The sequence below is a fragment of the Pseudorasbora parva genome, chromosome 4 (assembly GCF_024679245.1).
Source record: "Pseudorasbora parva isolate DD20220531a chromosome 4, ASM2467924v1, whole genome shotgun sequence".
Lineage (NCBI taxonomy): Eukaryota > Metazoa > Chordata > Actinopteri > Cypriniformes > Gobionidae > Pseudorasbora > Pseudorasbora parva.
This window is the reverse complement of record NC_090175.1, coordinates 51,611,806-51,639,738: the sequence shown is the minus strand read 5'-3', so window position 1 is coordinate 51,639,738 and position 27,933 is coordinate 51,611,806. Positions and strand designations below refer to the sequence as shown.

The 27,933-nt window shown below is 35.7% G+C and overlaps 2 protein-coding genes across 6 annotated transcripts; both read left to right on the top strand.

The window, feature by feature from the left end:
* The first annotated feature begins 104 nt into the window (after nucleotides 1–104).
* Nucleotides 105–11,052, top strand: prkag3a (protein kinase, AMP-activated, gamma 3a non-catalytic subunit). Of its 4 annotated transcripts, none has more exons than XM_067442194.1 (13): nucleotides 105–448; nucleotides 1,197–1,233; nucleotides 1,333–1,439; nucleotides 1,552–1,633; nucleotides 1,729–1,787; nucleotides 5,632–5,692; nucleotides 6,344–6,398; nucleotides 7,703–7,829; nucleotides 7,937–8,102; nucleotides 8,194–8,231; nucleotides 8,329–8,475; nucleotides 9,265–9,358; nucleotides 10,737–11,052. In XM_067442194.1, exons 1-13 carry the CDS (start codon nucleotides 392–394, stop codon nucleotides 10,751–10,753), a joined length of 1,047 nt encoding a protein of 348 aa, XP_067298295.1. In that variant the 5' UTR covers nucleotides 105–391; the 3' UTR covers nucleotides 10,754–11,052. The 4 variants fall into 4 exon arrangements, with proteins under 4 accessions (XP_067298295.1, XP_067298297.1, XP_067298296.1 ...); XM_067442196.1 differs by having other exon boundaries at nucleotides 106–462; nucleotides 9,265–9,435; XM_067442195.1 differs by having other exon boundaries at nucleotides 107–448; nucleotides 5,632–5,677; nucleotides 9,265–9,435.
* Nucleotides 11,053–12,256: 1,204 nt separating this feature from the next.
* Nucleotides 12,257–27,814, top strand: retreg2 (reticulophagy regulator family member 2). 2 transcript variants are annotated; one of them, XM_067442192.1, is made up of 9 exons: nucleotides 12,257–12,611; nucleotides 13,597–13,700; nucleotides 14,505–14,535; nucleotides 14,692–14,821; nucleotides 17,388–17,472; nucleotides 21,076–21,213; nucleotides 21,569–21,657; nucleotides 23,317–23,452; nucleotides 24,756–27,814. In XM_067442192.1, exons 1-9 carry the CDS (start codon nucleotides 12,376–12,378, stop codon nucleotides 25,502–25,504), a joined length of 1,698 nt encoding a protein of 565 aa, XP_067298293.1. In that variant the 5' UTR covers nucleotides 12,257–12,375; the 3' UTR covers nucleotides 25,505–27,814. The 2 variants fall into 2 exon arrangements, with proteins under 2 accessions (XP_067298293.1, XP_067298292.1); XM_067442191.1 differs by having other exon boundaries at nucleotides 12,259–12,611; nucleotides 24,753–27,814.
* Nucleotides 27,815–27,933: the final 119 nt, after the last annotated feature.

Below are 27,933 nucleotides of genomic sequence, written 5' to 3'. Positions count from 1 at the left end.
CAAAAAAAAAAAACAAAAAAAAATTGGCTTATGGCAGATTTGGCATAAAGATAATTTTGGACCCCATGATGAAGGAATGGGTGGTCGCGCGCATATCACACAGGCCACGAGCTATTTTAGGAATAACCTGCGCGCGCTCGCTCCTACATGCCAGCTCTCGTGTAGTCTGTAATGTCAGTGTCAAACCAAACACCTTTACGCGACATTTAACCGGACTCGTACGGCAATATCCTAAAATAGGTGGTCTTCCTTTCACTAGAGCGTCGTCGCTTTGTCTGTTCATCGTTCCTGCTGCGTTTAGAGGCAGCGTCGTGTCTTAAATAACTGACCTCAGTTAATCCTAATATAGCTCGGGTGAAGCGGGATCAGCGGGCATGCGCAATACAAGCAGATGTGCACGCAGAAGCTCTGCCGTAGTGCACACGCACAAATGGACACTGGCACGCAGGTAAGCGACAGCAGGTAACAAACCTTCTCTCGTGGGTGTAAATCAGCGTCTGATGCATGCGTTATAATAAAGGCTTGAGAGAATGAAAAAAAAAAATCGCGGACAGCTGAGCTGAGCTCAATGTAAACATAACGTGTATCATGGTAATACCATATTTTTACGCTGTTTATAAAAATGCCAAGGACGCTGCTACTGGTATTACCAGTTTTTTGTTGTTGTTGTTTTTTTTTTTTTTTTTTATTTAACCATGGTGGTTTGGAAGCCCAGTGATGCATGAATTTTATTAACGTAACTATGGTATGTATTAAAGTACCATACTTCCACCTTACTGTACCAAATAAGGACAATTAAAGGTTCGACAAATCGTTATAAATTAACTTTTGTGCCTGAGGCAGTTCGTTTATGTAACACATTTGGTTGATTATTTATTTATTTATTTTGATTTTTTTATTTTATTTTATATGTATAGGTTCAGTTTTGTGTTTTGAATGTTTGAATGTATGTGTTAAGTGTAACATGTGAAGCACCATGAGAGCCTAAACTAATTGCCCCAAGGGGATACATAAAGCTCTAAACTCATATATATTTAAACTATATATATATTTACTGTTTTGATAAAAAATTATGCATTTAAACCAGTTATGTTATGCATAGTGCACCTTAGAATTCTGTCATCATTTACACATTTTTTTCTGAATTATTCTTTTAAAGTCAAAATAATAATGTCAACATACTTGTTTTTTGGCAGGACGTTTGCCATGAGGACTGTACAATGAATAGCACAGGTAGGACAACGCACATTTCATGAATCATAACATGTGCGTCCAACACTTAAGATTCTTATTACGTTATTTATGTTATTTGCTGTCTTCATGTCCCCTCAGACCCTGATCCGAATGCAGAAGCTTATATGAACTTCATGAAAAAACACTGTTGTTATGATGCGATTCCCACTAGCTGCAAACTGGTCATTTTTGACACCTCACTGCAGGTTGGCATGCAGTATATTTCCTGGATGTAACAGGAAATGTTATCACGTGATTGTCATTGACAATATATGTTTCGAGGAGGTGAACACACACACATCTGTTTTATCGACACAGGTGAAGAAGGCCTTCTTTGCTTTGGTTGCGAACGGCCTGAGAGCGGCCCCTCTCTGGGACAACAAATTGCAGAGATTTGTGGGTAAGACTGACCCCGCTGAGTCTGAGCATATTATTTTTATTATATGAATTGTTCTCTTTCGTAGTGTTTACTTCATCTCCTTGTCATTTTCTCAGGTATGCTGACAATCACAGATTTTATCAATATTCTTCATCGGTATTACAAGTCACCTATGGTGGGTTGCGGTCCCTGCCTCTTCCATTGTGTTGTCCTTCATGGTTTGAATCATATTGATTTTTGCATTGACTTTCTGCATAATGCTGCATGAATCAGATACAGATATTGTTTCTTTTTTAGTTGATAACACAAAGTGCCTTTAAACAGTGTTTAGCCCCAGTCTTTTTTCTCAAGTGAATAACTTGATTTGTAAATCCGTCGCCTCTGTAACAGTTCATCCCAGTAAAAAAAAAAAAAAAAAAAAAAAATATATATATATATATATATATATATATAGGTCCTTCTCAAAAAATTAGCATATGTGAAAAGTTCATTATTTTCCATAATGTAATGATAAAAATTAAACTTTCATTATTTTAGATTCATTGCACACCAACTGAAATATTTCAGGTCTTTTATTATATTAATACTGATGATTTTGGCATACAGCTCATGAAACCCAAAATTCCTATCTCCAAAAATTAGCATATTTCATCCGACCAATAAAAGAAAAGTGTTTTTAATTTAAAAAAAGTCAACCTTCAAATAATTATGTTCATTTATGCACTCAATACTTGGTAGGGAATCCTTTTGCAGAAATGACTGCTTCAATGCGGCGTGGCATGGAGGCGATCAGCCTGTGGCACTGCTGAGGTGTTATGGAGGCCCAGGATGCTTCGATAGCGGCCTTAAGCTCATCCAGAGTGTTGGGTCTTGCGTCTCTCAACTTTCTCTTCACAATATCCCACAGATTCTCCATGGGGTTCAGGTCAGGAGAGTTGGCAGGCCAGTTGAGCACAGTAATACCATGGTCAGTAAACCATTTACCGGTGGTTTTGGCACTGTGAGCAGGTGCCAGGTCGTGCTGAAAAACCAAATCTTCATCTCCATAAAGCTTTTCAGCAGATGGAAGCATGAAGTGCTCCAAAATCTCCCGATAGCGAGCTGCATTGGCCCTGCCCTTGATAAAACACAGTGGACCAACACCAGCAGCTGACATGGCACCCCAGACCATCACTGACTGTGGGTACTTGACTCTGGACTTCAGGCATTTTGGCATTTCCTTCTCCCCAGTCTTCCTCCAGACTCTGGCACCTTGATTTCCGAATGACATGCAAAATTTGCTTTCATCTGAAAAAAGTACTTTGGACCACTGAGCAACAGTCCAGTGCTGCTTCTCTGTAGCCCAAAGTGTCTTGACCTGGGGAATGCGGCACCTGTAGCCCATTTCCTGCACACGCCTGTGCACGGTGGCTCTGGATGTTTCTACTCCAGACTCAGTCCACTGCTTCCGCAGGTCCCCCAAGGTCTGGAATCGGTCCTTCTCCACAATCTTCCTCAGGGTCCGGTCACCTCTTCTCGTTGTGCAGCGTTTTTTGCCACACTTTTTCCTCCCACAGACTTCCCACTGAGGTGCCTTGATACAGCACTCTGGGAACAGCCTATTCATTCAGAAATTTCTTTCTGTGTCTTACCCTCTCGCTTGAGGGTGTCAATGATGGCCTTCTGGACTGGGTCGGGTCGGCAGTCTTACCCATGATTGCGGTTTTGAGTAATGAACCAGGCTGGGAGTTTTTAAAAGCCTCAGGAATCTTTTGCAGGTGTTTAGAGTTAATTAGTTGATTCAGATGATTAGGTTAATAGCTCGTTTAGAGAACCTTTTCATGATATGCTAATTTTTTGAGATTTTGGGTTTTCATGAGCTGTATGCCAAAATCATCAGTATTAAAACAATAAAAGACCTGAAATATTTCAGTTGGTGTACAATGAATCTAAAATATATGAAAGTTTAATTTTTATCATTACATTATGGAAAATAATGAACTTTATCACATATGCTAATTTTTAAAAAAGAACCTGTATATAGGATAGACAATTAAATAATCTTTGGTTAAACTTTATTTGGTCCCACTTTATGTTAGGTGACTATACTAACATGTAAATGAATCATTCTGTATATACTATAATTACACTGTCGACCTTCCCTTTCCTAGTTTTAACTCACCCTTAAACCTAACTGTAAGGCCGCCCAAATCGTCCCAATGGAGGCTAACGATCGGTGGGTGAAGGTTGCTGCGCGTTGAGTCTTTTCAGCGGGGCAAAGGGATTCCAATTCAAATTTCGATTCCAATTCAAATTTCGAAAGACTCCATTTAATCATAATTTAGAATTTAGGTTAGAATGCCAATAGGTTATTTGGTCATTATATTTAATAGTTTAAGTACATCTTTAATTATTTCATTTAACCTTTTGTTGAAATTATACCCAACCTGAATAATTCCATAGCAAGTCAAAATCAATCAAAGTGTAACAATTTATTAACAGTCAAGTAAATGTATAAAGCCAATTGCATAGTCAATTCAAAGGTAATCCATATATAACATCAAATACTCTGAAGTAAAGAATGAAATATAAACCTGACTTCTGAAAATTACATAATGCTGGCTATCTTGAGACGTCCAGCATTACGGGCTGACCTGTTTAAAGTGTCCAGCCCTGAGCTCTTTGCAACATTCCCTTAAATACCCAGAAACAACTGTCCAAACTCTTTCAAATGTAAACACGAGTTCATGGGAATTTGCATTGATCAAGACTTGTATTGATGCAAAGGCCAAATGGCTGAAAACCACACCCACTATACTAAGACAATATATCTCTAAACTCTTAAAACATTGATTATCTTTTGGGTAACTTCTGTGAGGATGAGATCTTTGTACCAGTCGCACTGAGACATTTCAAATGATATCAAACACATATAATACTGTATCGTGTGGATTGACATTGTAATAGAGAGATTTTGTGTGTATTTTCAGTGATCTCAGCATGAGAGAGAGAAGGAATTGGGGGAGAGGGTGTCAACAGGGAAAGATGTAGATTAGCTGAAAGTGAGACTTGCGTCTTCAGTGGTGTGTGAGGGACAGTTCAGATGTTAATTTTCTTTATTTTCTCAGAGAGTCCTTGTTCCTCATTTAGACATTTCAGCATCTAGTTTTTTCAGTCTTACATAACCATACCACCAAACCTGTCCCTAACCTACCCATATCCTATCTCACAAGTGTTTTGCAATACAAAATGAACACAAAAAGCACATTGTACTTATTTTTGTATTATTTTGTAGTAATAAAATGTGACCTTTTGTATTATAGCATGTGTACTTAGCTAAGAAATTACTGGATAATAATATAAGGTATCTACATGGGTTAGGGTTAGGTTTGGGGTAGGTTCAGAGTTAGTGCCTAGTTAATGACCAGTTATTTTAAGTCTTTGACTAAATTTTCCCATATGTGTTGTCTTCTCAATACCCCTCACTTATTTACAGAAGTAATATTTTTAAGTATATTTTGTATATACATGTACACTACTGTTTAAAAGTTCTGTGTCAATTTTTTTTTGAAAGAAAGAATACTTTTATTCATGCATTAAATTGATCTCAAGTGACAGTGAAGACAATTACAAACAATTTATTTTTTTCAATAGATTTAATCGAAACTGTTATTTTTTACCTTTGTTTCATCAAAGAAACCTGAAAAAAATGTATCACGGCAGCCAAACTTTTTTCAACATTGATCATAATAATAAGAAATGTTTCTTCATCACCATATTAGAATGATTGTGACACTGAAGACTGGAGTAATGATGCAGAAAACACTTATTTTAAATTGTAATAATATTTCACAATGGTACTGTTTTTAAAGTATTTTTGTGAGCATAAGAGACAAAAGCATAAAAGCATATTAAAAGCATAAAAAAATCTTATCGACCTCCAACCTTTGATTAATAGTCTACATTTATATATATTCTATATATTTATATTATACTGTATAATTATTCTATTTTTTATAAGTGCTTTTTTTCTCTTGTAGGTTCAGATCTATGAACTGGAGGAGCACAAGATTGAGACATGGAGAGGTGATTCATTTCAAAGTAAATAATCTGAGCTCCACAGATGATGTTGAGATGTTGTCTAGCACAGATACAATGACAGTCATTGCCAGTTTTTTCAAATTAACTCTATCTTAAAGTTTTCGGGAAAGCATTTCATTTGTAAAGTCCTGGTTTCACAAACAGGGCTTAGATTAAGGCAGGATTAGGCCTCAGTTCAGTTAGGAACAACATTACTGATGCGCATCTTCAGACAAAACAATGGCACTGACATATTTTAAGATCAGTTCAGTTAAAACAGCTCAAGCATGCATTTTAATCAGGACTAGCTTAAGCCTTGTCTGTGAAACTGGGGGAAAATGTTTTGCTGAATCAATGCATTTAATTGGCCACTTTTTCCCTTAGTGAAAGAGGAAAAGAATGCAATCTAAATGGACTGTTAACTTTTTTTTAAATAAGCAGTCTTAACATCACTGCAGATGTTAGGATGACATACTTAGTATTGAAACATTATCAGGCTGGCTGTATCTCCACAGCACAGGGCTCGATATATCTCATGCAGCTGTCATTGACTGTCATTGTGTGATTATAGGGCAAATTTACTGCATAGTGTTACCTGAGATGAACGACTTGCATTTGATTTTTTTCCAATGTTTTTCTGTTTCTCTTGTCATGTACTCTGTCTTTCTGTAGACGTCTATCTGCAATATCAAGATCAATATCTCATCAGTATCACACCTGATGCGAGGTATTATATATTTACAGGCACAGCTTTTGTAGGCGGTGCCGGTGTTGCTGGTGCCATGTACATATGTTTTTTTATACTTAAGAATTGTAATCATAATTTACATATAAGATGCAAAATAGTGTTTTGCATCTTATGTTTACACTACCATTTAAAATGTTGGGGTCTGTAAGAATGCATGTTAAATGTATTCTTTTCACTATTTTTTGCTACTCTGAGTAATATCCAAATCTTTGTATTTAGGGCACTTTTTGCGTTTCTACACCTCAGTTGTAAGTTGTTTTGGATAAAAGCATCTGCTAAATGCATAAATGTAAATGTTTTAAATATTACTCCAATATTACTGAATTTACTCCAGTCTTTAGTGGCACATCCTGCAGAAATCATAGATGTTATGCTGATTTGCTGATCAAGAAACATTTCTTATATTATTATCAATTTTGAAAACAGTGGTGCTGTTTAAAAGACGTGCAGTTTTTGCGTGTGTTCCTTTAAAATGCAAATGAGCTGCTGCTCCTGCTCCCTTTCAAAAAGAGGGCGGAGCTTCAAGCAGCTTCGATTGCCTCACACAGACACAGTGTTGCCAGACATACGATAATATGTTACGACGTTACACATTAACTAAAGTTAAAAGTGAAATCATAAACAAGGACCCCTTTAATATTTTTACTACATAATTCTTTGATGAATAGAAAGTTCAAAAGACCAACATTTATTTGAAATCTAAATATTTTATACCATTTTAGATGTCTTTACTCACGTTCAACATCTGAATAAAAGTATTATTTCTTTAAAAAAAAAATATATATATATATATATATATTACTGACCCCAAACCTTTAAACAGTAGTGTATCTATTTATAATATATTATATACACTGTAAAAAATTATTTAGAAAAAAAGTTACCTGGTTGCCTTAAAATTTTGAGTTCATTGAAATTAAAATTTTGAGTTAATACAATGAACATTTTTGGAGATTCGACAACCTTTATTAAAAGATTATTAAAAGATTTTGTAAGCATATTGGTTAATTGTGTGTGTTTTATTTCTGATGACGCAGTGAAACATGCCAAATAGTGGTATTTTCATGATTTATCAAATTTTTTATGTGGTTCAGATACCAAAATATTTTGAGTTTCTATTTATTGAACAAATTTCCTTCATTGTATCGACTCAAATTTTTAAGTTCAATAAACACAACATTTTAAGGCAACCAGGTTACTTACTTTTTTAAGTTAAACCAATAAAAATCAACAATATGTTTTACAGTGTAATGTATATTTGTAATTTTTCTGTCCATACACAGCCTCTTTGATGCCGTCTACTCTTTACTGAAACACAAAATCCACAGGCTGCCAGTCATCGACCCCGAGTCTGGAAATGTCCTTCACATACTGACCCACAAGAGAATCCTCAAGTTCCTTCATTTATTTGTAAGACGAAAAAAATAAATAAATCCAGTTTTGGGCTCTATTTGAAGGCATCATATTACAGTTCAGCAGGTTTTTGTATGAATATGATTTTTTTTTTTTATCTCTAGGAAGCCACAGTGCCCAAGCCACGCTTCTTGAAGACGCAAATTAAAGATGCAGGAATAGGAACGTTCACAGACGTAGCCACAGTCTCACAGACGGCCACTGTGTACGATGCACTTTCTGTGTTTGTTGATCGACGTGTGTCCGCTCTCCCAGTGGTGGATGACAATGGTACACTTAACTCAATCACATAAGTCAGAAGTGAATGTGTTACAGGACAATATAAATGTACTTCCTTTTCTTCTGTTTTTTTTTTTTTAAGGCAAAGTGGTTGCCCTGTATTCCAGATTTGATGTGATTGTGAGAATCTCTTCTCTTTTTTTAATTTCAAATACTGAAAGCAGAACTGGCTTAGTTAGAGAACTTGTAACCAATATCTTGTCCAATCTCCTGACAGAATCTTGCAGCACAAAAAACCTATAATAACCTGAGCATGAGCATGCAGGAGGCCGTGCGGAGGAGACGCTGTTATGTGGAAGGAGTCATGAAATGTTACCCTGACGAGACTTTGGAAACTGTTGTTGACAGAATAGTCAAGGCCGAGGTAAGGATGTGTACTCTAAACCGAGGCGGAGAGGTTTCATTTGGCTAAAGGACTACAGGTGGAAATCAGCCAGTTGGCTAATACTGGCACGTTTATAGAAATGCTAACTAATGTGCATTGCCTTTATAAATAAATATGAGTTACAAAATGGAGTTAGAAATAAAAAAAATATAAATGAATTCTCCTCACATCTCCATGTTTTTAAATATATACATGCATGTGTGTGTATACATATACATAATAATTATGCACAGCACACACATATTATGTTTTGTTAATTTTAGTGCTGTCAAATCAATTAATCGCAAGTGCTGTTTAATTTCAGTTCTGCATAGTCTTAGTCTGCATAGATAGTCTTTTCTTCCCTATTATTATTTGTATAAGAAATGGCTTCTTGAACAAGTAAAAAAATGTAGGGCGGGACTTGATTTTGTCCATCTGGAATTGATTGGATGGTTGTGGTTTGCTATTGGTCGATCTCATGTGAGTGACAGTTTGTCCCGCCCACATGCCAGTACACGTCATCAGAGAAGAGATTTCCCTGCAAGAGGGAGGGGATGATATTTTGGTCAAACATTACGAGGGCATATGACTGATATGAAAAATAATAATACTGCAGATAAATACTGCAATATTCTTTAAAAAATAAGAATGGTCAAATTTGATTTCAAGTTGACTAACTTTTTTTATTATTCTGTTGACTGTTTTCATTTTAGGTTGTTTGTGACGTGTGTGTGTGTGTGTGTGTGTGTGTTTTTCTGAGATGTTTTATGTTGGCTCTGTGTCCAGGTCCATAGGCTGGTGCTTGTGGACAGAGATGACGTGGTTCGGGGAATAATCTCTCTCTCAGACCTGCTGCAGGCCATAGTCTTATCTCCAGCAGGTATTGATGCTCTGTTTTCCTAACCTGAGAGGATATGTTTTCTCCTGTTCCCTCATCTAACCAGCACTAGTATCCAGGTAGGCTTTACTCTGCCTTCACTGCATAGCTTTGCCAACACATGCATTGCTTCTGCATACAGCACAGGTTAGGACTATTTATTAGGACTATTTTCTATATTTTAGACAACTAAAGAAGTCATCAAATATAAAAAAACATACATGGAATTATGTTGTGATCAAATAAATGTTAAAGAAATCATTCTTTTTTATCTGAGGTGCATCATGGGTTGTTTGACACACTATTGAAGGGGTTCACTTGTTGATGTTTTTATTCACTATCCAATCCAGCTAATGTATTTGGAAAAATTAATATACTAATAATATTATATTAGTAGTAGTAAATAAAAAATAATAATACAATAATAATTAAAATAATACATTTCCAAATAATTAATCATCTTTATTTTTCTAAATACATATATAATATTAATTATTAATATTATTAATAAAAAATAATATTGTTTTCTAATCATAATAATAATAATAAAAATTCTTGTTATTTTAATTATATGAATTAAAATACAAATAACAATATATATTTTTTCTGAATAAATATAATAATAATTTGTATTCTTCTTATTATTATTTTTATATTATATAATCTTGTATAATTATATAATACTTTTTTATTTTATTTTATTATTATTATATGGAATTTCTATCATAGAAATTCATACATATGCCCAGTTTATATTTGTCTACAAAACACATTTACTGCATTTAAGCATAAAATTGTGAAAAACATAAATTCATTCAAAATGTTTTACTAGTACTGGTTAATTACACCACAGTATTATGTTTATTTATTAATATACTCATACTTGTTATTGTATATTATATCCTCTGATGACATCGTGTTATATCTTCTGTTTTGTAACGCTCCAGCACCCATGATTCCCAGCCACTCTTAATACATTTTGATGTCCACAGTACTGACACATTTTCTCTCTACTGTTGGATATTCACAACCAGTGAGCAATAAAAATAACTGAAAACGCCTGGATGCAATACTAATCATAGAAAATTGCTGATGAATAGCGACTCCCCGCATGCTTTATGCATGTACGTGACCTCTTTGTTGCTTGTATGAGTATGTGAATGTTTGAGAATATCCTGGTAGGTCAGGGCCGTCACCCTGGGTCCATTGTTACGGTCATTTAACACCAGGGCGGTTGGAAACACAGTATAATGTCAACAGACAGCCACTGGTCCGGTCTACTTACTTCTCTGTGCTGAAAGTATTTGAAGAAAACCGTGGTATTATACAGTGGTGATATGATCAAACTCGTTGTAAGTGTTATTCTCTTATCCTGTTTCAGATATTCAAAGAGGATAAAATATGACCGTGAGCAAGAATGAAGAAAGAATCTCTTTTTTACATGATATATTTACATTGTACAATTTCATGGATTATGTAGAGTTTATAATATATTAAACATATTTCTCATTTAACTGAGAGATGTATGACGAGTATTGCAAAGATAATGGTTGCTTTACGTTTGTATGTACGAGTGGGCACACAAGGCCTGGGATTTTGATCAAATTGATCATCTAGTTTGCCTTTTTGTGCTGTTATGAAATGTATAGTCAGATTATCATGTGTTTTTTTCTAATAAACAATTCCTTGTGCTCTTTTTTTGTTTTAGTTTTTGATTGCCTACTTCACACATAACAAGAAATATGAAAGCTAAAAACCAGAAAGAACATCTGTTGCAACCATTGGACATCAAATGTCACCTATTAATAACTGTTTCCTATTAAACAAGGACACAAAGTGAATGCTGTATCCCACAAAATAAAATGATTTCTCTTGCCAATCCTAACTATCTGTTGCATTTTAGCTGCTTATTCTATTTATAAATTAATCAAATAAACTTCTTAATAAATTAAACAAACTATTTGTTAAATATTTTTGTCTAAATATTTAGATTTTAAATGTTAATAATGTTATTGAAATATTTAATTAAATATAAATATTAAATCAATGTTTAATTAAATAGTATTTAATAATAATCAGTATTGTAATTACATACATTTAATTTAACTCTTAATTAAAAATCTTAATTAAATGTTATCAATAGCATTAAATACAGCTGCATTTAAATTATTTGTATAAATACAATTATATTTCAAAAAATCTAATTATTAATTATTACATACTAACTGTCAATAAAAGCATAATATTTGTTAAACAATATGAATATATTAATAAATTTAACTTAAATTATATGTAAAATAAATATGTTTAATCAATAAACATTTTATTTTAAGTTCTAATAATCTATTTATTAAAATATTTAATGGAAAAAACATTGAAATGTTTATATATTTAATTTTGTATAAATTTAATTTAATTTCTACAAAAACGAATTATTAGTTAACATATCAATAAAACAAATAATATTAAGTAATTAAACAATAGACTTAATAATAAATTAAATTTAGCTGTGAAATAAACAGAAATATTTTGTTTAATTAAAGTGTAATTTAATTTGAAGTGTAGGTAATATTACTGGAATATTTAAATATTAATGATGTTTAATTAAATAATATTTAATAATAATTGTAAACTATTTTAATTACATATATTTTATCTAAATCTTAAAAAACATTAAATAACCTATTCAGTAACATTAATATGGTTACATTGAAATGGTTATATACAATTCTATTTCTAATAAAAAATAAAATGATTAATTAATACGTGCTGTAAATATCATTTTTTGTTTTATTATTTGTAAATAAACGATATATGTTGAGTTCAATCCTAAAAATGCCTGTTTGTGCTGCAGCCAGCAGATGTCACCCATGGGCGCAGTAAACACTGAGCATGTGACACCGTAAGAGCCTGTAAGATCCACTGTGTCTTTCTGTTTTTTCTAATAATCCATGACGAGCCTCTCCTGACCAAACCCCGTCATCAACAACACACACACAAACAACACAGGACAAGAGACAATGGCGAGCAGACGGGCCTCGGTGTCTTCCTCGTCGGCGGGTCTGGAGGCCTGGTTCCCCGCGCCCGGCGGCAGCAGTAGCGGGGAGGATGAGCCGGAGCTGCGGCGTCTGCGGGAGCGGCTGCGCGGGTGGCTGTCGCAGTGCGAGCCCGCGGTGATCTACGCGCAGCGGCTGCTGGTGTGGGAGAGGCCGCTGCACAGCATCATCGCCGGGCTCGCTCTCAACACGCTGTTTTGGTAAGACACGCGAATAAAGCTGTTCATTTGGAAGGGACGGTGATAATCCTGACGAGTAGCCAGTAATCGGGTTTATCTGCTCGTTAATAGATGCTTCAGGTCGGAGAACACCGTGTTGCTTTTATGGCAGCTTCGCTACGTTTACCGTGGTATTACTATTACCGTTGTATGGACATGTGTTATGTTTTTAGACTCTACCATTACGGAACACCATGGTATTCCTGCCGAACCATGTAAATAGCATTGTAATAAATCAAAGTATACATTCAAATACCACGGTATTTATTATGGGTTTTGGACGTTTATCATAAATATCATGGTTCATGAATATGGTAGTCATCTTGACATGTACAAAACAACATTACCACATGTTTACTGTGGCATACTGTTACAAAAAGTATCAATGTCAGAACCATAGTACAGTCCTGTTATGAGACTAATATCATGGTACTTTTAGATATCTGATTGTTTGTAATATTTATATAGATGACATTTTCACACTGAACACTTATCTGGGGCAATGTCGTGTTTCTTTTGGGCATTTATCGTGGTATTACCATCTCTATTAATATATAATATAATTATAATCTATTCAGTGTTTTTATATATAGTCAATAAATGGCCAAAACAAATGGTATTACCCTGAGATGTACATTAAAATGTGTGTGTATACATAATACATACACACACATTTTAATGTATATCTCAGGGTAATACCATTTGTTTTGACACTGAATAGATTTTAATTATATTATAACACACACACACACACACAATATGTTACAAACAATTGTTTACTGATAATAATACAGCAATTAAACTTACATATGTTTTTACATATTAGCTGTTACATACATCTTATTTATGACTTGACAACAACTTACACATCTTATTTATGACAACAACTAATTTATGTCATATGAGTGTGTCATGTGTTGTTTTTTTTATTGAATGTGATGATTTAATAAATGTATGTGTGTTTTAGGATCCTGTCGTCCACATCTTTGAGACCCCTGTTCCTCCTGAGCGTATCTCTCATTGGACTGACTCTTTTGGAGCGATGGAAAGACAAGCTGCCACAGATCACTGGTGATGCATGCATACACTCAACTGTGCTTTTCAGTCAGAGAAACACATGCAATGCACAGACACACACAATATGACTGGGCAACACAGCTGACGGATAGCATGTATAGCATAAACTGTATGTTTTACAGAATTTTGTAAATGTCTAATTCAGTACCCAAATGTATTTGCTCTGAAATGTCTTTTGTTAACTGGGAACATAATTTCACTTAAGTCATGGGTCAAGTTAATTCACAATATTTAATGTAAAAACTAAAATATGGAAAAATCTACTTACAATTAAGGCATGTTTTACTCACCATTTAATTGATCGACTAAATTAACATAAGGAATAATAATATTTTATTATTTTGTATTTATTTGCAACAATGCATAGTAATGAGCAGCTATATTCACCTACATTTATTTAAATAATTGCATGTTTTTATTCAGCAAGGATGCATTAAATTTATCAAAAATGTCAGTAAAGACATGTAATAATTTTTTGCAACATTACTGTTTTACTGCATGAAATAAAATCATCCTTGGTCAGCATCAGAGACTTCTTTGTCTTTCAAAAACATAAAAAAAAGACCAGAGATGCTTTAAATCAATTTTAAGTCAGTGACACTATTTCTTGTAACAAGAAGGGATTGCAAAACTAGTCCAACGACAGGCTTAATGACCAATTGTAAATGCACAATTTGTGATGTTAATTCATTTAAAACGCCTGCTAAAATATCATGATGTTTTTTTGTGTTATAAGAATTGCACAAGGAGCGTCTTTCATTTCGTCCTCGCTCATGTTTGCTCTTCTATTCTCTACAGTGTGGCATCCAGAGGCGTCTGTCATTGAGCGGTATGTGTCTTGAATAATATCTGCATGTCTCAATAGCACCCAGTCCCTTATGTGTGGACTGCTCACTTTCAAAACATCGCCTTTGCTGTATCCTAAGACTGTTTCCTCATTAAATGTGCCCTAACTGTGTAAGTAAATTGGCGCATGTTGTTACAGAGAAGCGCTAACGGACCAGCCACGTCTGTTAAGCGTGGAGGAACTCAGCCATCATCTCGCAGAGAGTTACCTCACCTTCAGCCTTTACATCCAAGAAATGCTCCAGTACAAACGGCAAAACCACGGCAAGGTGGGCAGAGGGATTCTGTGACTGAAAAATATTTGAAATATGTTTTATGAAGTATGATTTTAATTTTATAGATAAATTACGAATGATAATTCCTGCTTTAATTACCCTTAATGCCATTCCAAACCTAGATTACTTTCCCTTTTCTGTGAAAAAAAGATTTTATTTATTTATTTATTCATTTATTTATTTATTAAAATATTTTTCAAGTGTACTCTGCTGTTCAAAAGTTTGGGGTCAGTATTAATTTATTGTAAAGAAAATAATGATGCATTAAACTGATAAAAGAGTAACAGTAAAGACATTTATAAAATAACAAAATATATTTCAAATGTATTTATCAAAGAATCCTAAAAATTGTCATGGGTTCCACACAAATATTATCAATTTTCAAAATAAGCTTAAAGGAGTACTTCAGCGCTGGGAAGATGAATCTTTATTTAAACTGGGTCATTAATGTAGTAGAAATGTGAAATTATTTTTTTATTTAGTTCTTTCTAGACTGAGAAAAGACAGAAAACGTATTTTTGTCTCATGGGGATCAAAGACTATTCCCAGAATAAAATTCCCAGAATGCTTCGCTGCCCTACGAGGCCACTCCCAAAGCTACTAGATTACTGAATCACTTTCACTTTCCCACAACGACCGCGTTCATTTTTATAAAATCAGTTCAGTTAGAGAACAGACACTACAATTAAAAACTGAACTTGTGTTCAGTATGTGGTTTAGCCGCTGAGGGTCCCAAAACGCTGCAGGAGTCAGAACTATTGACAGTCATGGATGAGCTCATGATGAGAGCTGAGGTAAACGCGTCCGCGATATAGATTCACAGCGCATGTTCAGTCTGGCGTGTTTTCAGTTCATGCCTTTGAAAGCTTAACTTTCATAGGAATTAATTTGAGAAGTTGAAAGACTTACTTTGCTCTGCTGGCCGCACCGTTTAAACATGAATGCCTGAGGCTGCAGCTGCGAGATGAGTGCTGTGAGTGTGATCTCCATCCCCCACGCGTGAGTTGAAAACATGCGGAAATGGCTCCCTCTGCTGGCTGTAGTCTTTAGCTTCTGTTCGTTCGCACTGATGATTTTGAGCTAGGATGCAGTAAGGTCAATTTACTTCTTTTAAATGTTGTCATCATTTACTCACTCTCGTGTCATTCCAAACCTGCATGACTTCTGTGAAACACAAAAGAAGATGTTTTGAAGAATGTTGGCAACCAAGCCATTTTGGTTAGGCTACCATTTGAATATTGTAAGAACAAAAAAACAGACTCAAATAATTTTATTTTATGCTACACAGAAATAAATTCATTTAGGTTTGGAATGACATTAGGGTGAGTAAATGATCACATTTTTGGGTTGAACAATCATATTTTTCAAGAGTTAACACATCATTTAATTAAGACACTGATACCTATCTTTCATGAGCTTATTACATTTCATTAAATCTATTAAAAAGTTAATAAAACTTTTAAAGAGGAAAAAAAGCTTTGTCCTTAATTCATGGGATCCAGACTTTAAAGCTGTTTTAGAGTGTAGTTTAACTGTAGGTCAGTTTCATTTAAATGTAAGATCATGGTAGTCACAGGGTAAAAAACATTACACAGAAACCTCATTATATGGCTATATGGTTTCTAAAACTATATAAAACATATATAATAAACTATTATATTTGTAAGTAAAAAAATGTAAACACCTGTAGAAAATACGAAAACAGCCTCTATAAAAGTGATATGCACATTACAATATTAATGAAATATAGCAACATTTTTAATAAATGTTTCTTCCTAAACACCATATTTATTCGCTGTTATGTAAGTTGTGGTTGTGGTAAAGTGAAACGTTTGTGTGTATTGCCGTTTTCCACTTTACCTCGTCATGAATAGGCTACATGCTCGCGGCTGTTCTCAGCTGACTCACCACAGAGCCTGTAATGTTTCCATATCATACGATTGTATAAAACAAAATAAGTCAAAGTGCCGCTCATAGAGCAGTATTTAAACGCAGTGTACATTCGTCAGCCGCTGCGTTGTGCGGATATTTGCCTTTTGCAGTTCCATGCAGTCAAATAATAAATAAATAAATAGAAAAAAGCGCCTAATATGGAGTGGAGGTCTCTCTCGCTTTGGCTTGTCAATTCAGAAGACAAACCAATGGGCCGCTGTCGCTGCATGTTGTCAGTGGTATAAAAAATAATAATAATAATAATAATTTAAAAAAATTCTACCGGCTCCAAAGTGCGTCGGCTCACCAGGCAAATGTCCAATACATCATATTAGAATGATTTCCGGAAGGACATGTGACTCTGAAGACTGGAGAAATGATGCTGAAAATTCAGGTTTGCTAACAGGAATAAATGACATTTTAAAATATATTCAAATAGAAAACAGTTATTTAAACTTGTAACAATATTCCACAACTTAACTGTTTTTTATCAAATAAATGCAGCCTTGGTGAGCATAAGTTAATTCTTTCAAAAATATTCAAATAATCTTACTGACCCCAAACCTTTAAACATTAGTGATTGTTCAGAAAGTGTTTATTGATCAATCTTTCTGTTTCATCTCATCAGTTCTGCATCATGATGTGTTCTGGATGTTTGATGCTGACCCTGGTTGGACATTACATTCCCGGGGTTATGATCTCCTACATCATATGTGAGCAAACGTCCCTCTATTGTGTTTATTTCCACTTTTACACACACTTCTGCCCTTGTGCACCAGCTACACAAATTATGCAACACACAAACTATTCAAGTCCACCTCTGCACTTACATAACATTCGGGTTTGCTGTGGAACTGTAGATTAAAGAAGCAAAATAAAAATAAAATTATAGTACTCCAGAAGATATTGTCAGCAATTCAATTTGGCTGGGTAAAAAATCCAGTCACATAAAATACAACAATACAACAGTCTTTATACCGCATACTACACAATCTACATACAACAATAACTCAAACAGGTGTCAAAAAGTGTAGATGGTGGTATGTTTTCACTTTTTAAGTCACTCTCAAGTACATATCTTGGTTTGGCTGGCTATCACCAGAGCTCAATATGAGATTGAACATTGGTCTGTAGAGTCTGCTCTGTATTTTCTACTGCACAAGAGGCATGATCAATGAGCATTATTCAAATGACTCTGTACGCCATTGGATAGTCCATCAACCAATCAGACCACAAGAGATGTCATCAACCCAAGGGGGTAATATATCACCCGAAAGCGTACCTCCCATAAGGGTGGCCATTGCTAACCAAGCCATCACCTGCTGTTAGCATCCCATTGAGTCCCTTTCATTTTTGCGTCACTTTGACAGCGAATAACTTTACATCTGAGGCGTCTAAAGACTCCATTTGTCCATTGTTTATTTCTAAAGAAACACGCCAATCTATAAAAGGCTCCATTACCTTGTACAGGGAGTGCAGAATTATTAGGCAAATGAGTATTTTGACCACATCATCCTCGTTATGCATGTTGTCTTTCTCCAAGCTGTATATAGGCTGGAAAGCCTACTACCAATTAAGCATATTAGGTGATGTGCATCTCTGTAATGAGAAGGGGTGTGGTCTAATGACATCAACACCCTATATCAGTTGTGCATAATTATTAGGCAACTTCCTTTCCTTTGGCAAAATGGGTCAAAAGAAGGACTTGACAGGCTCAGAAAAGTCAAAAATAGTGAGATATATTGCAGAGGGATGCAGCAGTCTTAAAATAGCCAAGCTTCTGAAGCGTGATCATCGAACAATCAAGCGTTTCATTCAAAATAGTCAACAGGGTCGCAAGAAGCGCGTGGAAAAACCAAGGCGCAAAATAACTGCCCGTGAACTGAGAAAAGTCAAGCGTGCAGCTGCCAAGATGCCACTTGCCACCAGTTTGGCCAAATTTCAGAGCTGCAACATCACTGGAGTGCCCAAAAGCACAAGGTGTGGAATACTCAGAGACATGGGCAAGGTAAGAAAGGCAGAAAGTCGACCACCACTGAACAAGACACACAAGCTGAAACGTCAAGACTGGGCCAAGAAATATCTCAAGACTGATTTTTCTAAGGTTTTATGGACTGATGTAATGAGAGTGAGTCTTGATGGGCCAGATGGATGGGCCCGTGGCTGGATTGGTAAAGGGCAGAGGGCTGGATTGGTAAAGGGCAGAGAGCTCCAGCCCGACTCAGACGCCAGCAAGGTGGAGGAGGAGTACTGGTTTGGGCTGGTATCATCAAAGATGAGCTTGTGGGGCCTTTTCGGGTTGAGGATGGAGTCAAGCTCAACTCCCAGTTTCTGGAAGACACCTTCTTCAAGCAGTGGTACAGGAAGAAGTCTGCATCCTTCAAGAAAAACATGATTTTCATGCAGGACAATGCTCCATCACACGCGTCCAAGTACTCCACAGCGTGGCTGGCAAGAAAGGGTATAAAGGAAGAAAATCTAATGATATGGCCTCCTTGTTCACCTGATCTGAACCCCATTGAGAACCTGTGGTCCATCATCAAATGTGCGATTTACAAGGAGGGAAAACAGTACACCTCTCTGAACAGTGTCTGGGAGGCTGTGGTTGCTGCTGCACGCAATGTTGATGGTGAACAGATCAAAACACTGACAGAATCCATGGATGGCAGGCTTTTGAGTGTCCTTGCAAAGAAAGGTGGCTATATTGGTCACTGATTTGTTTTTGTTTGGTTTTTGAATGTCAGTAATGTATATTTGTGAATGTTGAGATGTTATATTGGTTTCACTGGTAAAAATAAATAATTGAAAGGGGTATAAATTTGTTTTTTGTTAAGTTGCCTAATAATTATGCACAGTAATAGTCACCTGCACACACAGATATCCCCCTAAAATAGCTAAAACTAAAACATAAAACTTCCAAAAATATTCAACTTTGATATTAATGAGTTTTTTGTGTTCATTGAGAACATGGTTGCTGTACAATAATAAAATTAATCCTCAAAAATACAACTTGCCTAATAATTCTGCACTCCCTGTATCTTACACTATCGCCCTGTAGAAGCCGTTTTGTAAAAATAGGCTAACGATTGCGTCATAACCAACGCGACTCTGTCGCACAGTAGAGAAATTACCCTATAGACAGGAGGAGACGCTCAGAAGCAATCTTTTACTGTCTATGAGACAGTTGGGGGGACGAGGAGACATAAAGTCCGATAAAGTCAGGGGAGATGCATGGCGAGCAGCCCATAAAGAACCAAAAGCAACGGGAGAAAATATTTCAACAACATGATTCAGATTTCACTTCGCACAACCACTAGAAGACTTACAGCTGTCAGACAGGCTGCTCACGTCATCTACGTCGTCAAGCTCAGTCTCAGCCTGCGCAGTACACTCAGCCATCAGGAAGTGAGTGCTTCTAAATAACTTCACTCTTCACTGTTGAAGTCTATGGGGTTGCAGTGTCTATTTTTTTTTTTACTGTCTATGGATCAAAAACTAAAAATATTTTCTGTTATGAAAAATGGTCATACATTTTGTAAAAAAAAGAACTAATTCAGATTCAGTGGTGAATATTTAAGAATTCAAATAAATATATTTCATCATGTCACATTTGTAGGTACACTACTGTTCAAAAGTTTGGGGTTGAAAAAAATATTTTTGCAAAATCAAAATAACCGCCAGACCTGCAAACTTGTGGCACACCTGCATCCCCGGGCACTGTCACCTTTTTTACTCTGAGGAGTTTGCAGGTCTGAACCGTTTTCTAATAATTTCTATACATTTTAAAATGTAAGTTATTCCTGTGACACAAAGCTGAATTTTCAGCATCATAACTCCAGTCTTCAGTCACATGATCCTTCAGAAATCATTCTATGATATGATTTGCTGCTCAAGAAACATTTATTATTATAATCAATGCTTAAAAAGTTGTGATGCTTCATATTTTTGTGGAATTTTTTCATGATTTGTTTGGTGAATAGAAAGATTTATTTGAAACAGAAAACTTTTTCAACATTATAAATGTTATTTATGATCAATTTAATGTACTCTTGATGAATAAAAAGTATAATTTGTCCTTTAAATCTTACTGACCCCAAACTTTGAATGGTGGTCTATAGTCTATATAACAACATATTTAACATAAGATTCTATTTAACTGTTAAATTGGACCTAAAGTGTGTTAAAATTATGTAAAATAATTTAGTCTAGATATCTAAACATCAATTTGAAAAGTAAAATGTAACATAACAAATATATAACTGATATTAGAGACCCCAGGCATTAATGGTAGTGTGTGTTTCTCTGTGCTGCATTAGTGCTGAGTGTGCTGCTGTGGCCGCTGGTGGTCTACCATGAGCTGATCCAGAAAATGTACACCGGACTGGAGCCCATACTGATGAAACTCGACTACAGCATGAAAGGAGACGCACAACGGCGCAAATACGAAAAGAGAAGTGAGAGCGAAACCTTTTATTAGTGTCCTAGGCTGCTAACAACAAGCCCAGTATTCCTAAACAGATTATATAATGGACAGTTGCATGTTGCAGACAATATTTTGCCTGTGTGTTCATGATTGAAGTGAAATCAAGCTTGAGGACATTTTAAGTAGAGGACAAAAAGTAAGTTCATGTATTCTGCTTGTACTTGGAATAAATCATTCATAATTTTCCCTTATCTGAATATTAGTGCCGATATATTGTGTGCTTCTGCTGCTGATATCACAGTTCTAGGCTATTTACACAGAAGCTTGGTAGTGTTTCGCTTCCTGTAAGACTCAGCTCAGGAAAAAGTGTGTGTGTGTATGTGCAGAGCTGAAGAAGGAGCAGGAAGAGGGTGATGAGCCGAGGGCAGAGACGGAGAGCGAGAGTGAAGAGGAGCTGTCCTGCTTCGCTCCTACTGTGAGTGTCCTCTGATACAGGGGGCTTAGTTTCATGGGGTCATATCTTAACACTATATCCCATCTTAAAGGGGCCATATTCTATATTTAAAAGATTCGATTTTCAAACTGGGGTCCGCAAGGCAGTGCTGTGGGAAAAGTAACAACTGTAAATAAAAAAATAAAAAGTAGTTATTATTCATGTATTATTATTATTAGGTATTAGTAAATTAATAATAATTTGTTTATTCTCCCTAGTACTACTTTTATCTTTTCAATTTACCTTTCTGAAAAAGCATTATATATGTTCATAAGTTAAACAAATATTAAACTTTTTTTTGTGTGTGTGTTTCGATATGTTTTTATTTTAAAATTATATATTTTGATTTGAATATTTGATGATTTAAGTACTTAATAGCTTTACATTAAACTCACAAATCCCCGCAGTTCCTTCATGAACCCTAACATCTGGGAAACCCTAACATATGGCCCGGTTTCACAGACTAGGTTTAAGCCTATAGTTCCAGATTAAAACACTTGTTTAAGCTGTTAAATCTGAAATAATCTTGATCTGACATATCTTAAAATATTCCGTGCCATTTCAATAGATGATATTTGCACTAAGTGGAAACAGCTGTAGATGCTATTTACTAAGTGAAAATAGTGATATATTCTGTTTACACCATGTAAAATAGTAATTCGATGCTATTTATACTTTTTGACCGATAAATACTATTTGTACCTCAGTTGTACATAAACAGGATGATGATTTTTATTGAAAGTAAATGCCTTTCCGATGTGATATGCGAGCAAGCTCGGCAAAAGGGGGATTCAAACCCAGGTCGATTGCGTCAAAACCTAGATCTTTAAGCCTTTATGCTTTACTCACTGAAAACAATAAAAAATGCACATCATTTTTTAAATCTTGTTTTTCCCAAACAGGCATTGTAAGGTGGAGCTTGCAAACAAAAAAGTGTTTATTAACCCAAATTATTATTATTTTTAATTGGTTTGAATTAATTTTTCAATGACTCACTCATAATAACGTTTTCACTCATTAAAAAGTTTTTAACAAATCTCTTGAATTAATTAACTCAATTATTTAACTAACTATTATTTAACTAATTATTCATTAAATAGTCTCTTGTCACCACCTACTGGTGTAAAGATGTAATTTATAGTCTTTATTTGAAAAATAACTTTTTTTTTTGTTGAAAATGTGCTTTCTAAAGGTGATTTACTCCCTATTTTGATAGCTACCATAGACTTCATTGTTTATATCCCAACTATAATCTTTTATCCGAGTACTTCTGTGCTTATATATCACAGAATTGTTTGGAAAGCCTGTTTGTGAAGCTGTTTCATATCTATACATGACAACTGTGTGTTTCATGTCTGAATGGAGATTTGCAATCTTTTTTTTAATCTACAGGCCACAAGTTTGGGATCGGAAGTCTCTTATCCTCATCAGAACTGCATTTATTTGATCTAAAACAGTAAAACTGTAATATTGTGAAATATTACAATTAAAAAAAAAATTTTTTGTGGAAACCAAGATGCATTTTTTTGAGGATTCTTTGATGAATATTCAAAAGAACAGCGTTTATTTGAAATAGAAATGACCCCAAACCTGTGAAGGGTAGTGTGATTGCAGTCACTTATTGGTTGTTTGTTGGAGCAGGTGGATGTGAAGACTACGGCTCTGGCGATGGCCATCACAGACTCTGAGCTGTCCGATGAGGAGGCGTCCATACTGGAGAGCGGAGGGTTCTCTGTGTCCAGAGCCACGACGCCACAGCTCACAGACGTCTCTGAAGGTACCACTGCTGCAAGTGCACTAAAGTCTTTAAATAGCTCTTTAATGAATAGAAAATTCAAAAGAAAGGCTTTTTTTTTTTTTTTTTTTTTTAATCTTTTGTAACATTATAAATGTCGTTACTGTCACTTTTGATCTAACTTTTTTTAAATTTAATTTAAATGTGTCCTTGCTGAGTTAAAGTATTAAACCCAAATCCAATCTTTTGAATGGTATTGTATATAATGACACCTTTAACATATTTTATACATTTTTCTGTTGAATTATACCCAAAGAGGGGCATCCAAGATATAGGTGACTTTGTTGCGTCAGTAGAACACAAATGAAGATTTTTAACTCCGACCGCTGCAGTCTGCCGGTCGTATAATGGATGTTGTGAATGGTAACAAAATCCATCAGAGTAAAAAAAACATCCACATACAAATCCATATTAAACTCTACGGCTTGTGACGGCACATTGGTGTCTTAAGACACAAAACGAACGGTTTGTGTCAGAAACTGCAAAGTATTCATAACATTCTTTACCTTTAATACTCCATGTCAAATCAGCCTTCAGTGTGCGATCACTTCCGGTGAGATATGCAGATGTAAATGTAGTGCATTTATACAAAATATATGTGCACTATGTAAGATTTTTGCGGTAAATATCCAAAAACCATCAGGTCAGTGTTATATATTTTGATCAGTTGAGTTCTAACAATATCCCAAATGTTTCCATCTAAGGGAGTCGCATGTCAATTGCCTCATATCTGCGTGACCCTCGGTTTCTCGCTTTACTCTTAGCAGAGGGAACAAGTGTCAAAGCAGCCGCTAAGCGCACAGAGTAACGTCATAACATCATTTTAAATATACTTAAATATATCTCATATGATAAACAGAGATGTGTTAACTCATACTCATGACCGGAAAAGTGGAAATAGCGCCGGCAACTGTGTCCTGTCATAATAAAAGTCCCACTGCTCGCTGTGCTCATACTGTGCTCTTCATACTACAGTAACATTAATAATCACATCCATGAACATGATTTCTGCCCATGTCCTATCCCGATTCTTTTCCACCGGCTGTGAAGAAAAAACTGCATGTCCTAAGATTCTGCGCTCAAACTTGGCGTCATCAAACTACGCCTTTGTTTTCAATAGGCACCCTCTAGCGGACGGAAAAGTTACATAGTGCAGCTTTAACATAATTGAATTGTTTTGAGTGCCACTGAGAAGCTATTTATACTTTTCAGGGGAATTAACCTCAGAATGACTAATTATTTTAGATTATAATTTTTAATGGTGTTTCTCTGTTTTCATCAGCAGACCTGGATCAGCAGAGCGTGCACAGTGAACCGGATGAGGCGTTCACTAGGGACCTAGCAGAGTTTCCGTCACTGGACGAGATGCCTTCTATTGAACCGGGTCTGTTCCATTTCCCGTTGGGCGTTCTCGGGTCGGAGCAGGCGGGAGCATCTGGCTCCGAGCTCCAGGAGGAAGCCCTGTCTACGGCCAGCCTTCTGATCCAGCACTTAGCATCTCCGCTCCACTTTGTCAACACGCACTTCAATGGACACGGACAGGCAGCGGGGGCAGACCAAAGCATTGTGGGTACTGAGAAAGAGAGAAGGGTTTTGGCCGAGGCCGTCCCAAAACCCGCCAGATCCCTGGAAGCCCTTAGCGAGGAGATAGTGAGCACGGCTATCTCTACCGTAGTACAGAACACTCTCTCGGCCCTGTTGCGGTCCACGGAGGCCAACGAAGGCTCGTCCATGGCTTCGTTCCTTCCCACCGATACGCCTCCTTGCCCGATGGAATCGCCTCTCGAGACGCCGTCCGCCCAAGAAGCCAGCGTAGAGGAAGAGGACGCTGACGTCACCGAAGCAAGCACTGAAGAGCAGCCGGATGTCACACTCGTACCCACGGAAGAAGAGGACTTTGAGCTACTGGACCAAAGCGAACTGGAACAGATGGATGAGGTGTTGGGCCTTGGTGTTGATGGACAGGAAGTGGGCGGGGCCTCCACAGACACACCCCTGAGCAGTCAGCAGCATGCAGACCAGCAGGATTCCTAGCTTCCCGTCACCTAAACTGTTTATTTTATTTATAGTCCATGTAGATACCATATGCTGACATATGATTTGTGAAAGGGAATGTCGCAGTCAACTATGCCTTTTTTTGTTGTTTTCGGGAGTGAGATCACTGTGATCGTTGGTGTGTTTTTGGTTCCTGAGCAGGTGAATGTCGTGTCTCGCAAAATGTACGACACAAATCAAAACGTTTTTTTTGACAGATCCAAATCACCTTCAGCCTCAAATCTAGTCACTCGGATTTCAAAAGCGACTTAAAATAGACGTACAAGTTTTAATCATTTACTGTATGTATATTTTGACAAAAACCACATGACAAGAGCCTTCTGGTTTATCACCAGGGTTTAATCCCTGAGGTCACGAGAACAAGCCAGGTGGGCTGAGTTTTATTTGCTTGTAGGGCTGGTTGGTTTTGTGTGGAAGGAGAGGATGAGCAGGATATGTCTGCACATTCTCAATGAAAAGATAGTTATATCAAAGATTTCTTTTAATAAGAATAGCTCAACTAATATATTCTATATTATATACCTTTGAAGTGGATGGTTTTATTTATTAAAATTGGTTAGAGTGAAGAATAGTTTACTATTAAATATGTCTTTAATAAATAATAAAGTTGCTTGGAAATATTCTGGTACACAAAACGTAAAGGTAGCAAATTTGGCTGTATAACTCAATTTCTGAAAAAATGATATTGGATTGTGTCATTTACTTGCCCTATATATCACTTTTTTCCCCTTTGTTTCTTTCTCTTTTTTTTGCACAGAAGTGACCATGAATGCAACATAGCATACTTTACCTGACAGAACGTCATGTAGAAGAATTAGGAGTCTAACCATAACCTTCATATGTTCATACCGGTATTCTATTATTGGTCTGTACATGCTCAAATATTGCAGGACTTTTTCCAAATATTTTCAAAACCATACCAAATGAACTACCATTCAAAAGTTAGGGGGCAGTAGATGTTTTTTTCTTTCCTTAAATGATGCATTCAATTGAACAAATGTTACAGTAAAGACAATCAGAATTTTAAAAAAAAATTTCAGTTTCAAATAAATGTTCTTTTGAACTTTCTATTCATCAAAAAATACTGGGAACAAATGTGTCATGTGACTAAAGACTGGATTAATGATGCTGAAAAATTAGCTTGGCATCACCGGAATACATTACAGTTTCAAATATATTAAATCAATATGTAATATTTTAATAATTTAAAATGTATTCAATTAATTTTAATTAAATAGATTCAGCCTGGATGAACATGAGAAATAAAAATATTACAGACCCTAAACTTTTGAATGGTAACGTACATTGTATTGCATTGTAACATTCACATCAAGTGATCACAGATTACCTGCATAATTTAAACGATAAACTTTACTGTACAGAGTTTGAAAGGAGTTCATGCATGAGCTTGACTGAATTATTTTCCTTCTAATTGAAATGAACATTTATAAGAGGGGAATCCTAAGTGAAAGATTGAGCCTTATTTCTTCTATATATCTTTATAAGATGTACTGAATATATCATAAAGGTAATTCTACAACTGACAATGTAAAGCTCAAACAGCACATCTGGGATTTCTTTTTAAAGCATTTTATTATTCATTTGTCTTCATGTCAATGTCAAAGGTCTGAGTGACTTCTTACATGACACAATGAATATAAGATGATTTTATGATCCGATATATATATTTTCAATTATTAATCATAGCTACTAAAGGGAAATATCTTTTAAACTGGAAATGTGTATATAAAAACTATGTATATGGCCTGTAACATCGGACACCGCGTTCATTCTCACATAAAGTACGTTTTACAGAACTGTTCGATGTTTGGTGGCAGGTTAACATTCCTTTAAAGTTGAAAGTTAAATGGATTGTTCTTACACCGCGTCCTAACCGGTCATAATGTGACCAGTCAGAAGTTTCTTCCATTATAATTTGAGTTTTGCCAACTGTGAAAGCTGATTGGTCAAAACTTGAGCGCCACATAATTGCAAACATGTTCTGTGTTGCTGTGATTGTAGCCTATTTTTCATTTCAAACTGGACAAACGAGTTGCTTGCCGCATCGCGGTGTGTTGGTTAGGACGGTATTTTTGCTTTGCACGACTGAGTGCATTTCGCGCCTTCTGTAGATATCCTCGTGCACATCTGATCCAGACCACAGATTTGTGTTTTCAAATAGCCTATTTACGGTGAGGTTATCTTTGTTTAAAAGTGATTGTGTTTTTGCTCATGCTGTTACTGCTTTATGATTTATAAAAAAAGCACTTAGAGCATTGAACTACAAAATGTATTGTTGAATGTCATTTTGTTGCACCTCCTATATCCACCTCAGCATATTGTACATTATATCTCTTATAAGTTTCAACTTCACTAGGTTTCAACTACTTGCCCTTACGAAACAAAAA

Bases quoted from the DNA above. Each gene is read 5' to 3' on its own strand.
- prkag3a (XM_067442193.1), top strand. From the start codon at position 392: ATGTGCACGCAGAAGCTCTGCCGTAGTGCACACGCACAAATGGACACT. The intron at 1,234-1,332 runs GTAGGACAACGC...ATGTCCCCTCAG, and splicing joins CTGTACAATGAATAGCACAG to ACCCTGATCCGAATGCAGAA. The intron at 1,788-5,631 runs GTGGGTTGCGGT...TTTCTCTTGTAG, and splicing joins GGTATTACAAGTCACCTATG to GTTCAGATCTATGAACTGGA.
- retreg2 (XM_067442191.1), top strand. From the start codon at position 12,376: ATGGCGAGCAGACGGGCCTCGGTGTCTTCCTCGTCGGCGGGTCTGGAG. The intron at 14,536-14,691 runs GTATGTGTCTTG...ATGTTGTTACAG, and splicing joins GAGGCGTCTGTCATTGAGCG to AGAAGCGCTAACGGACCAGC. The intron at 21,658-23,316 runs GTGAGTGTCCTC...TTGTTGGAGCAG, and splicing joins TGTCCTGCTTCGCTCCTACT to GTGGATGTGAAGACTACGGC.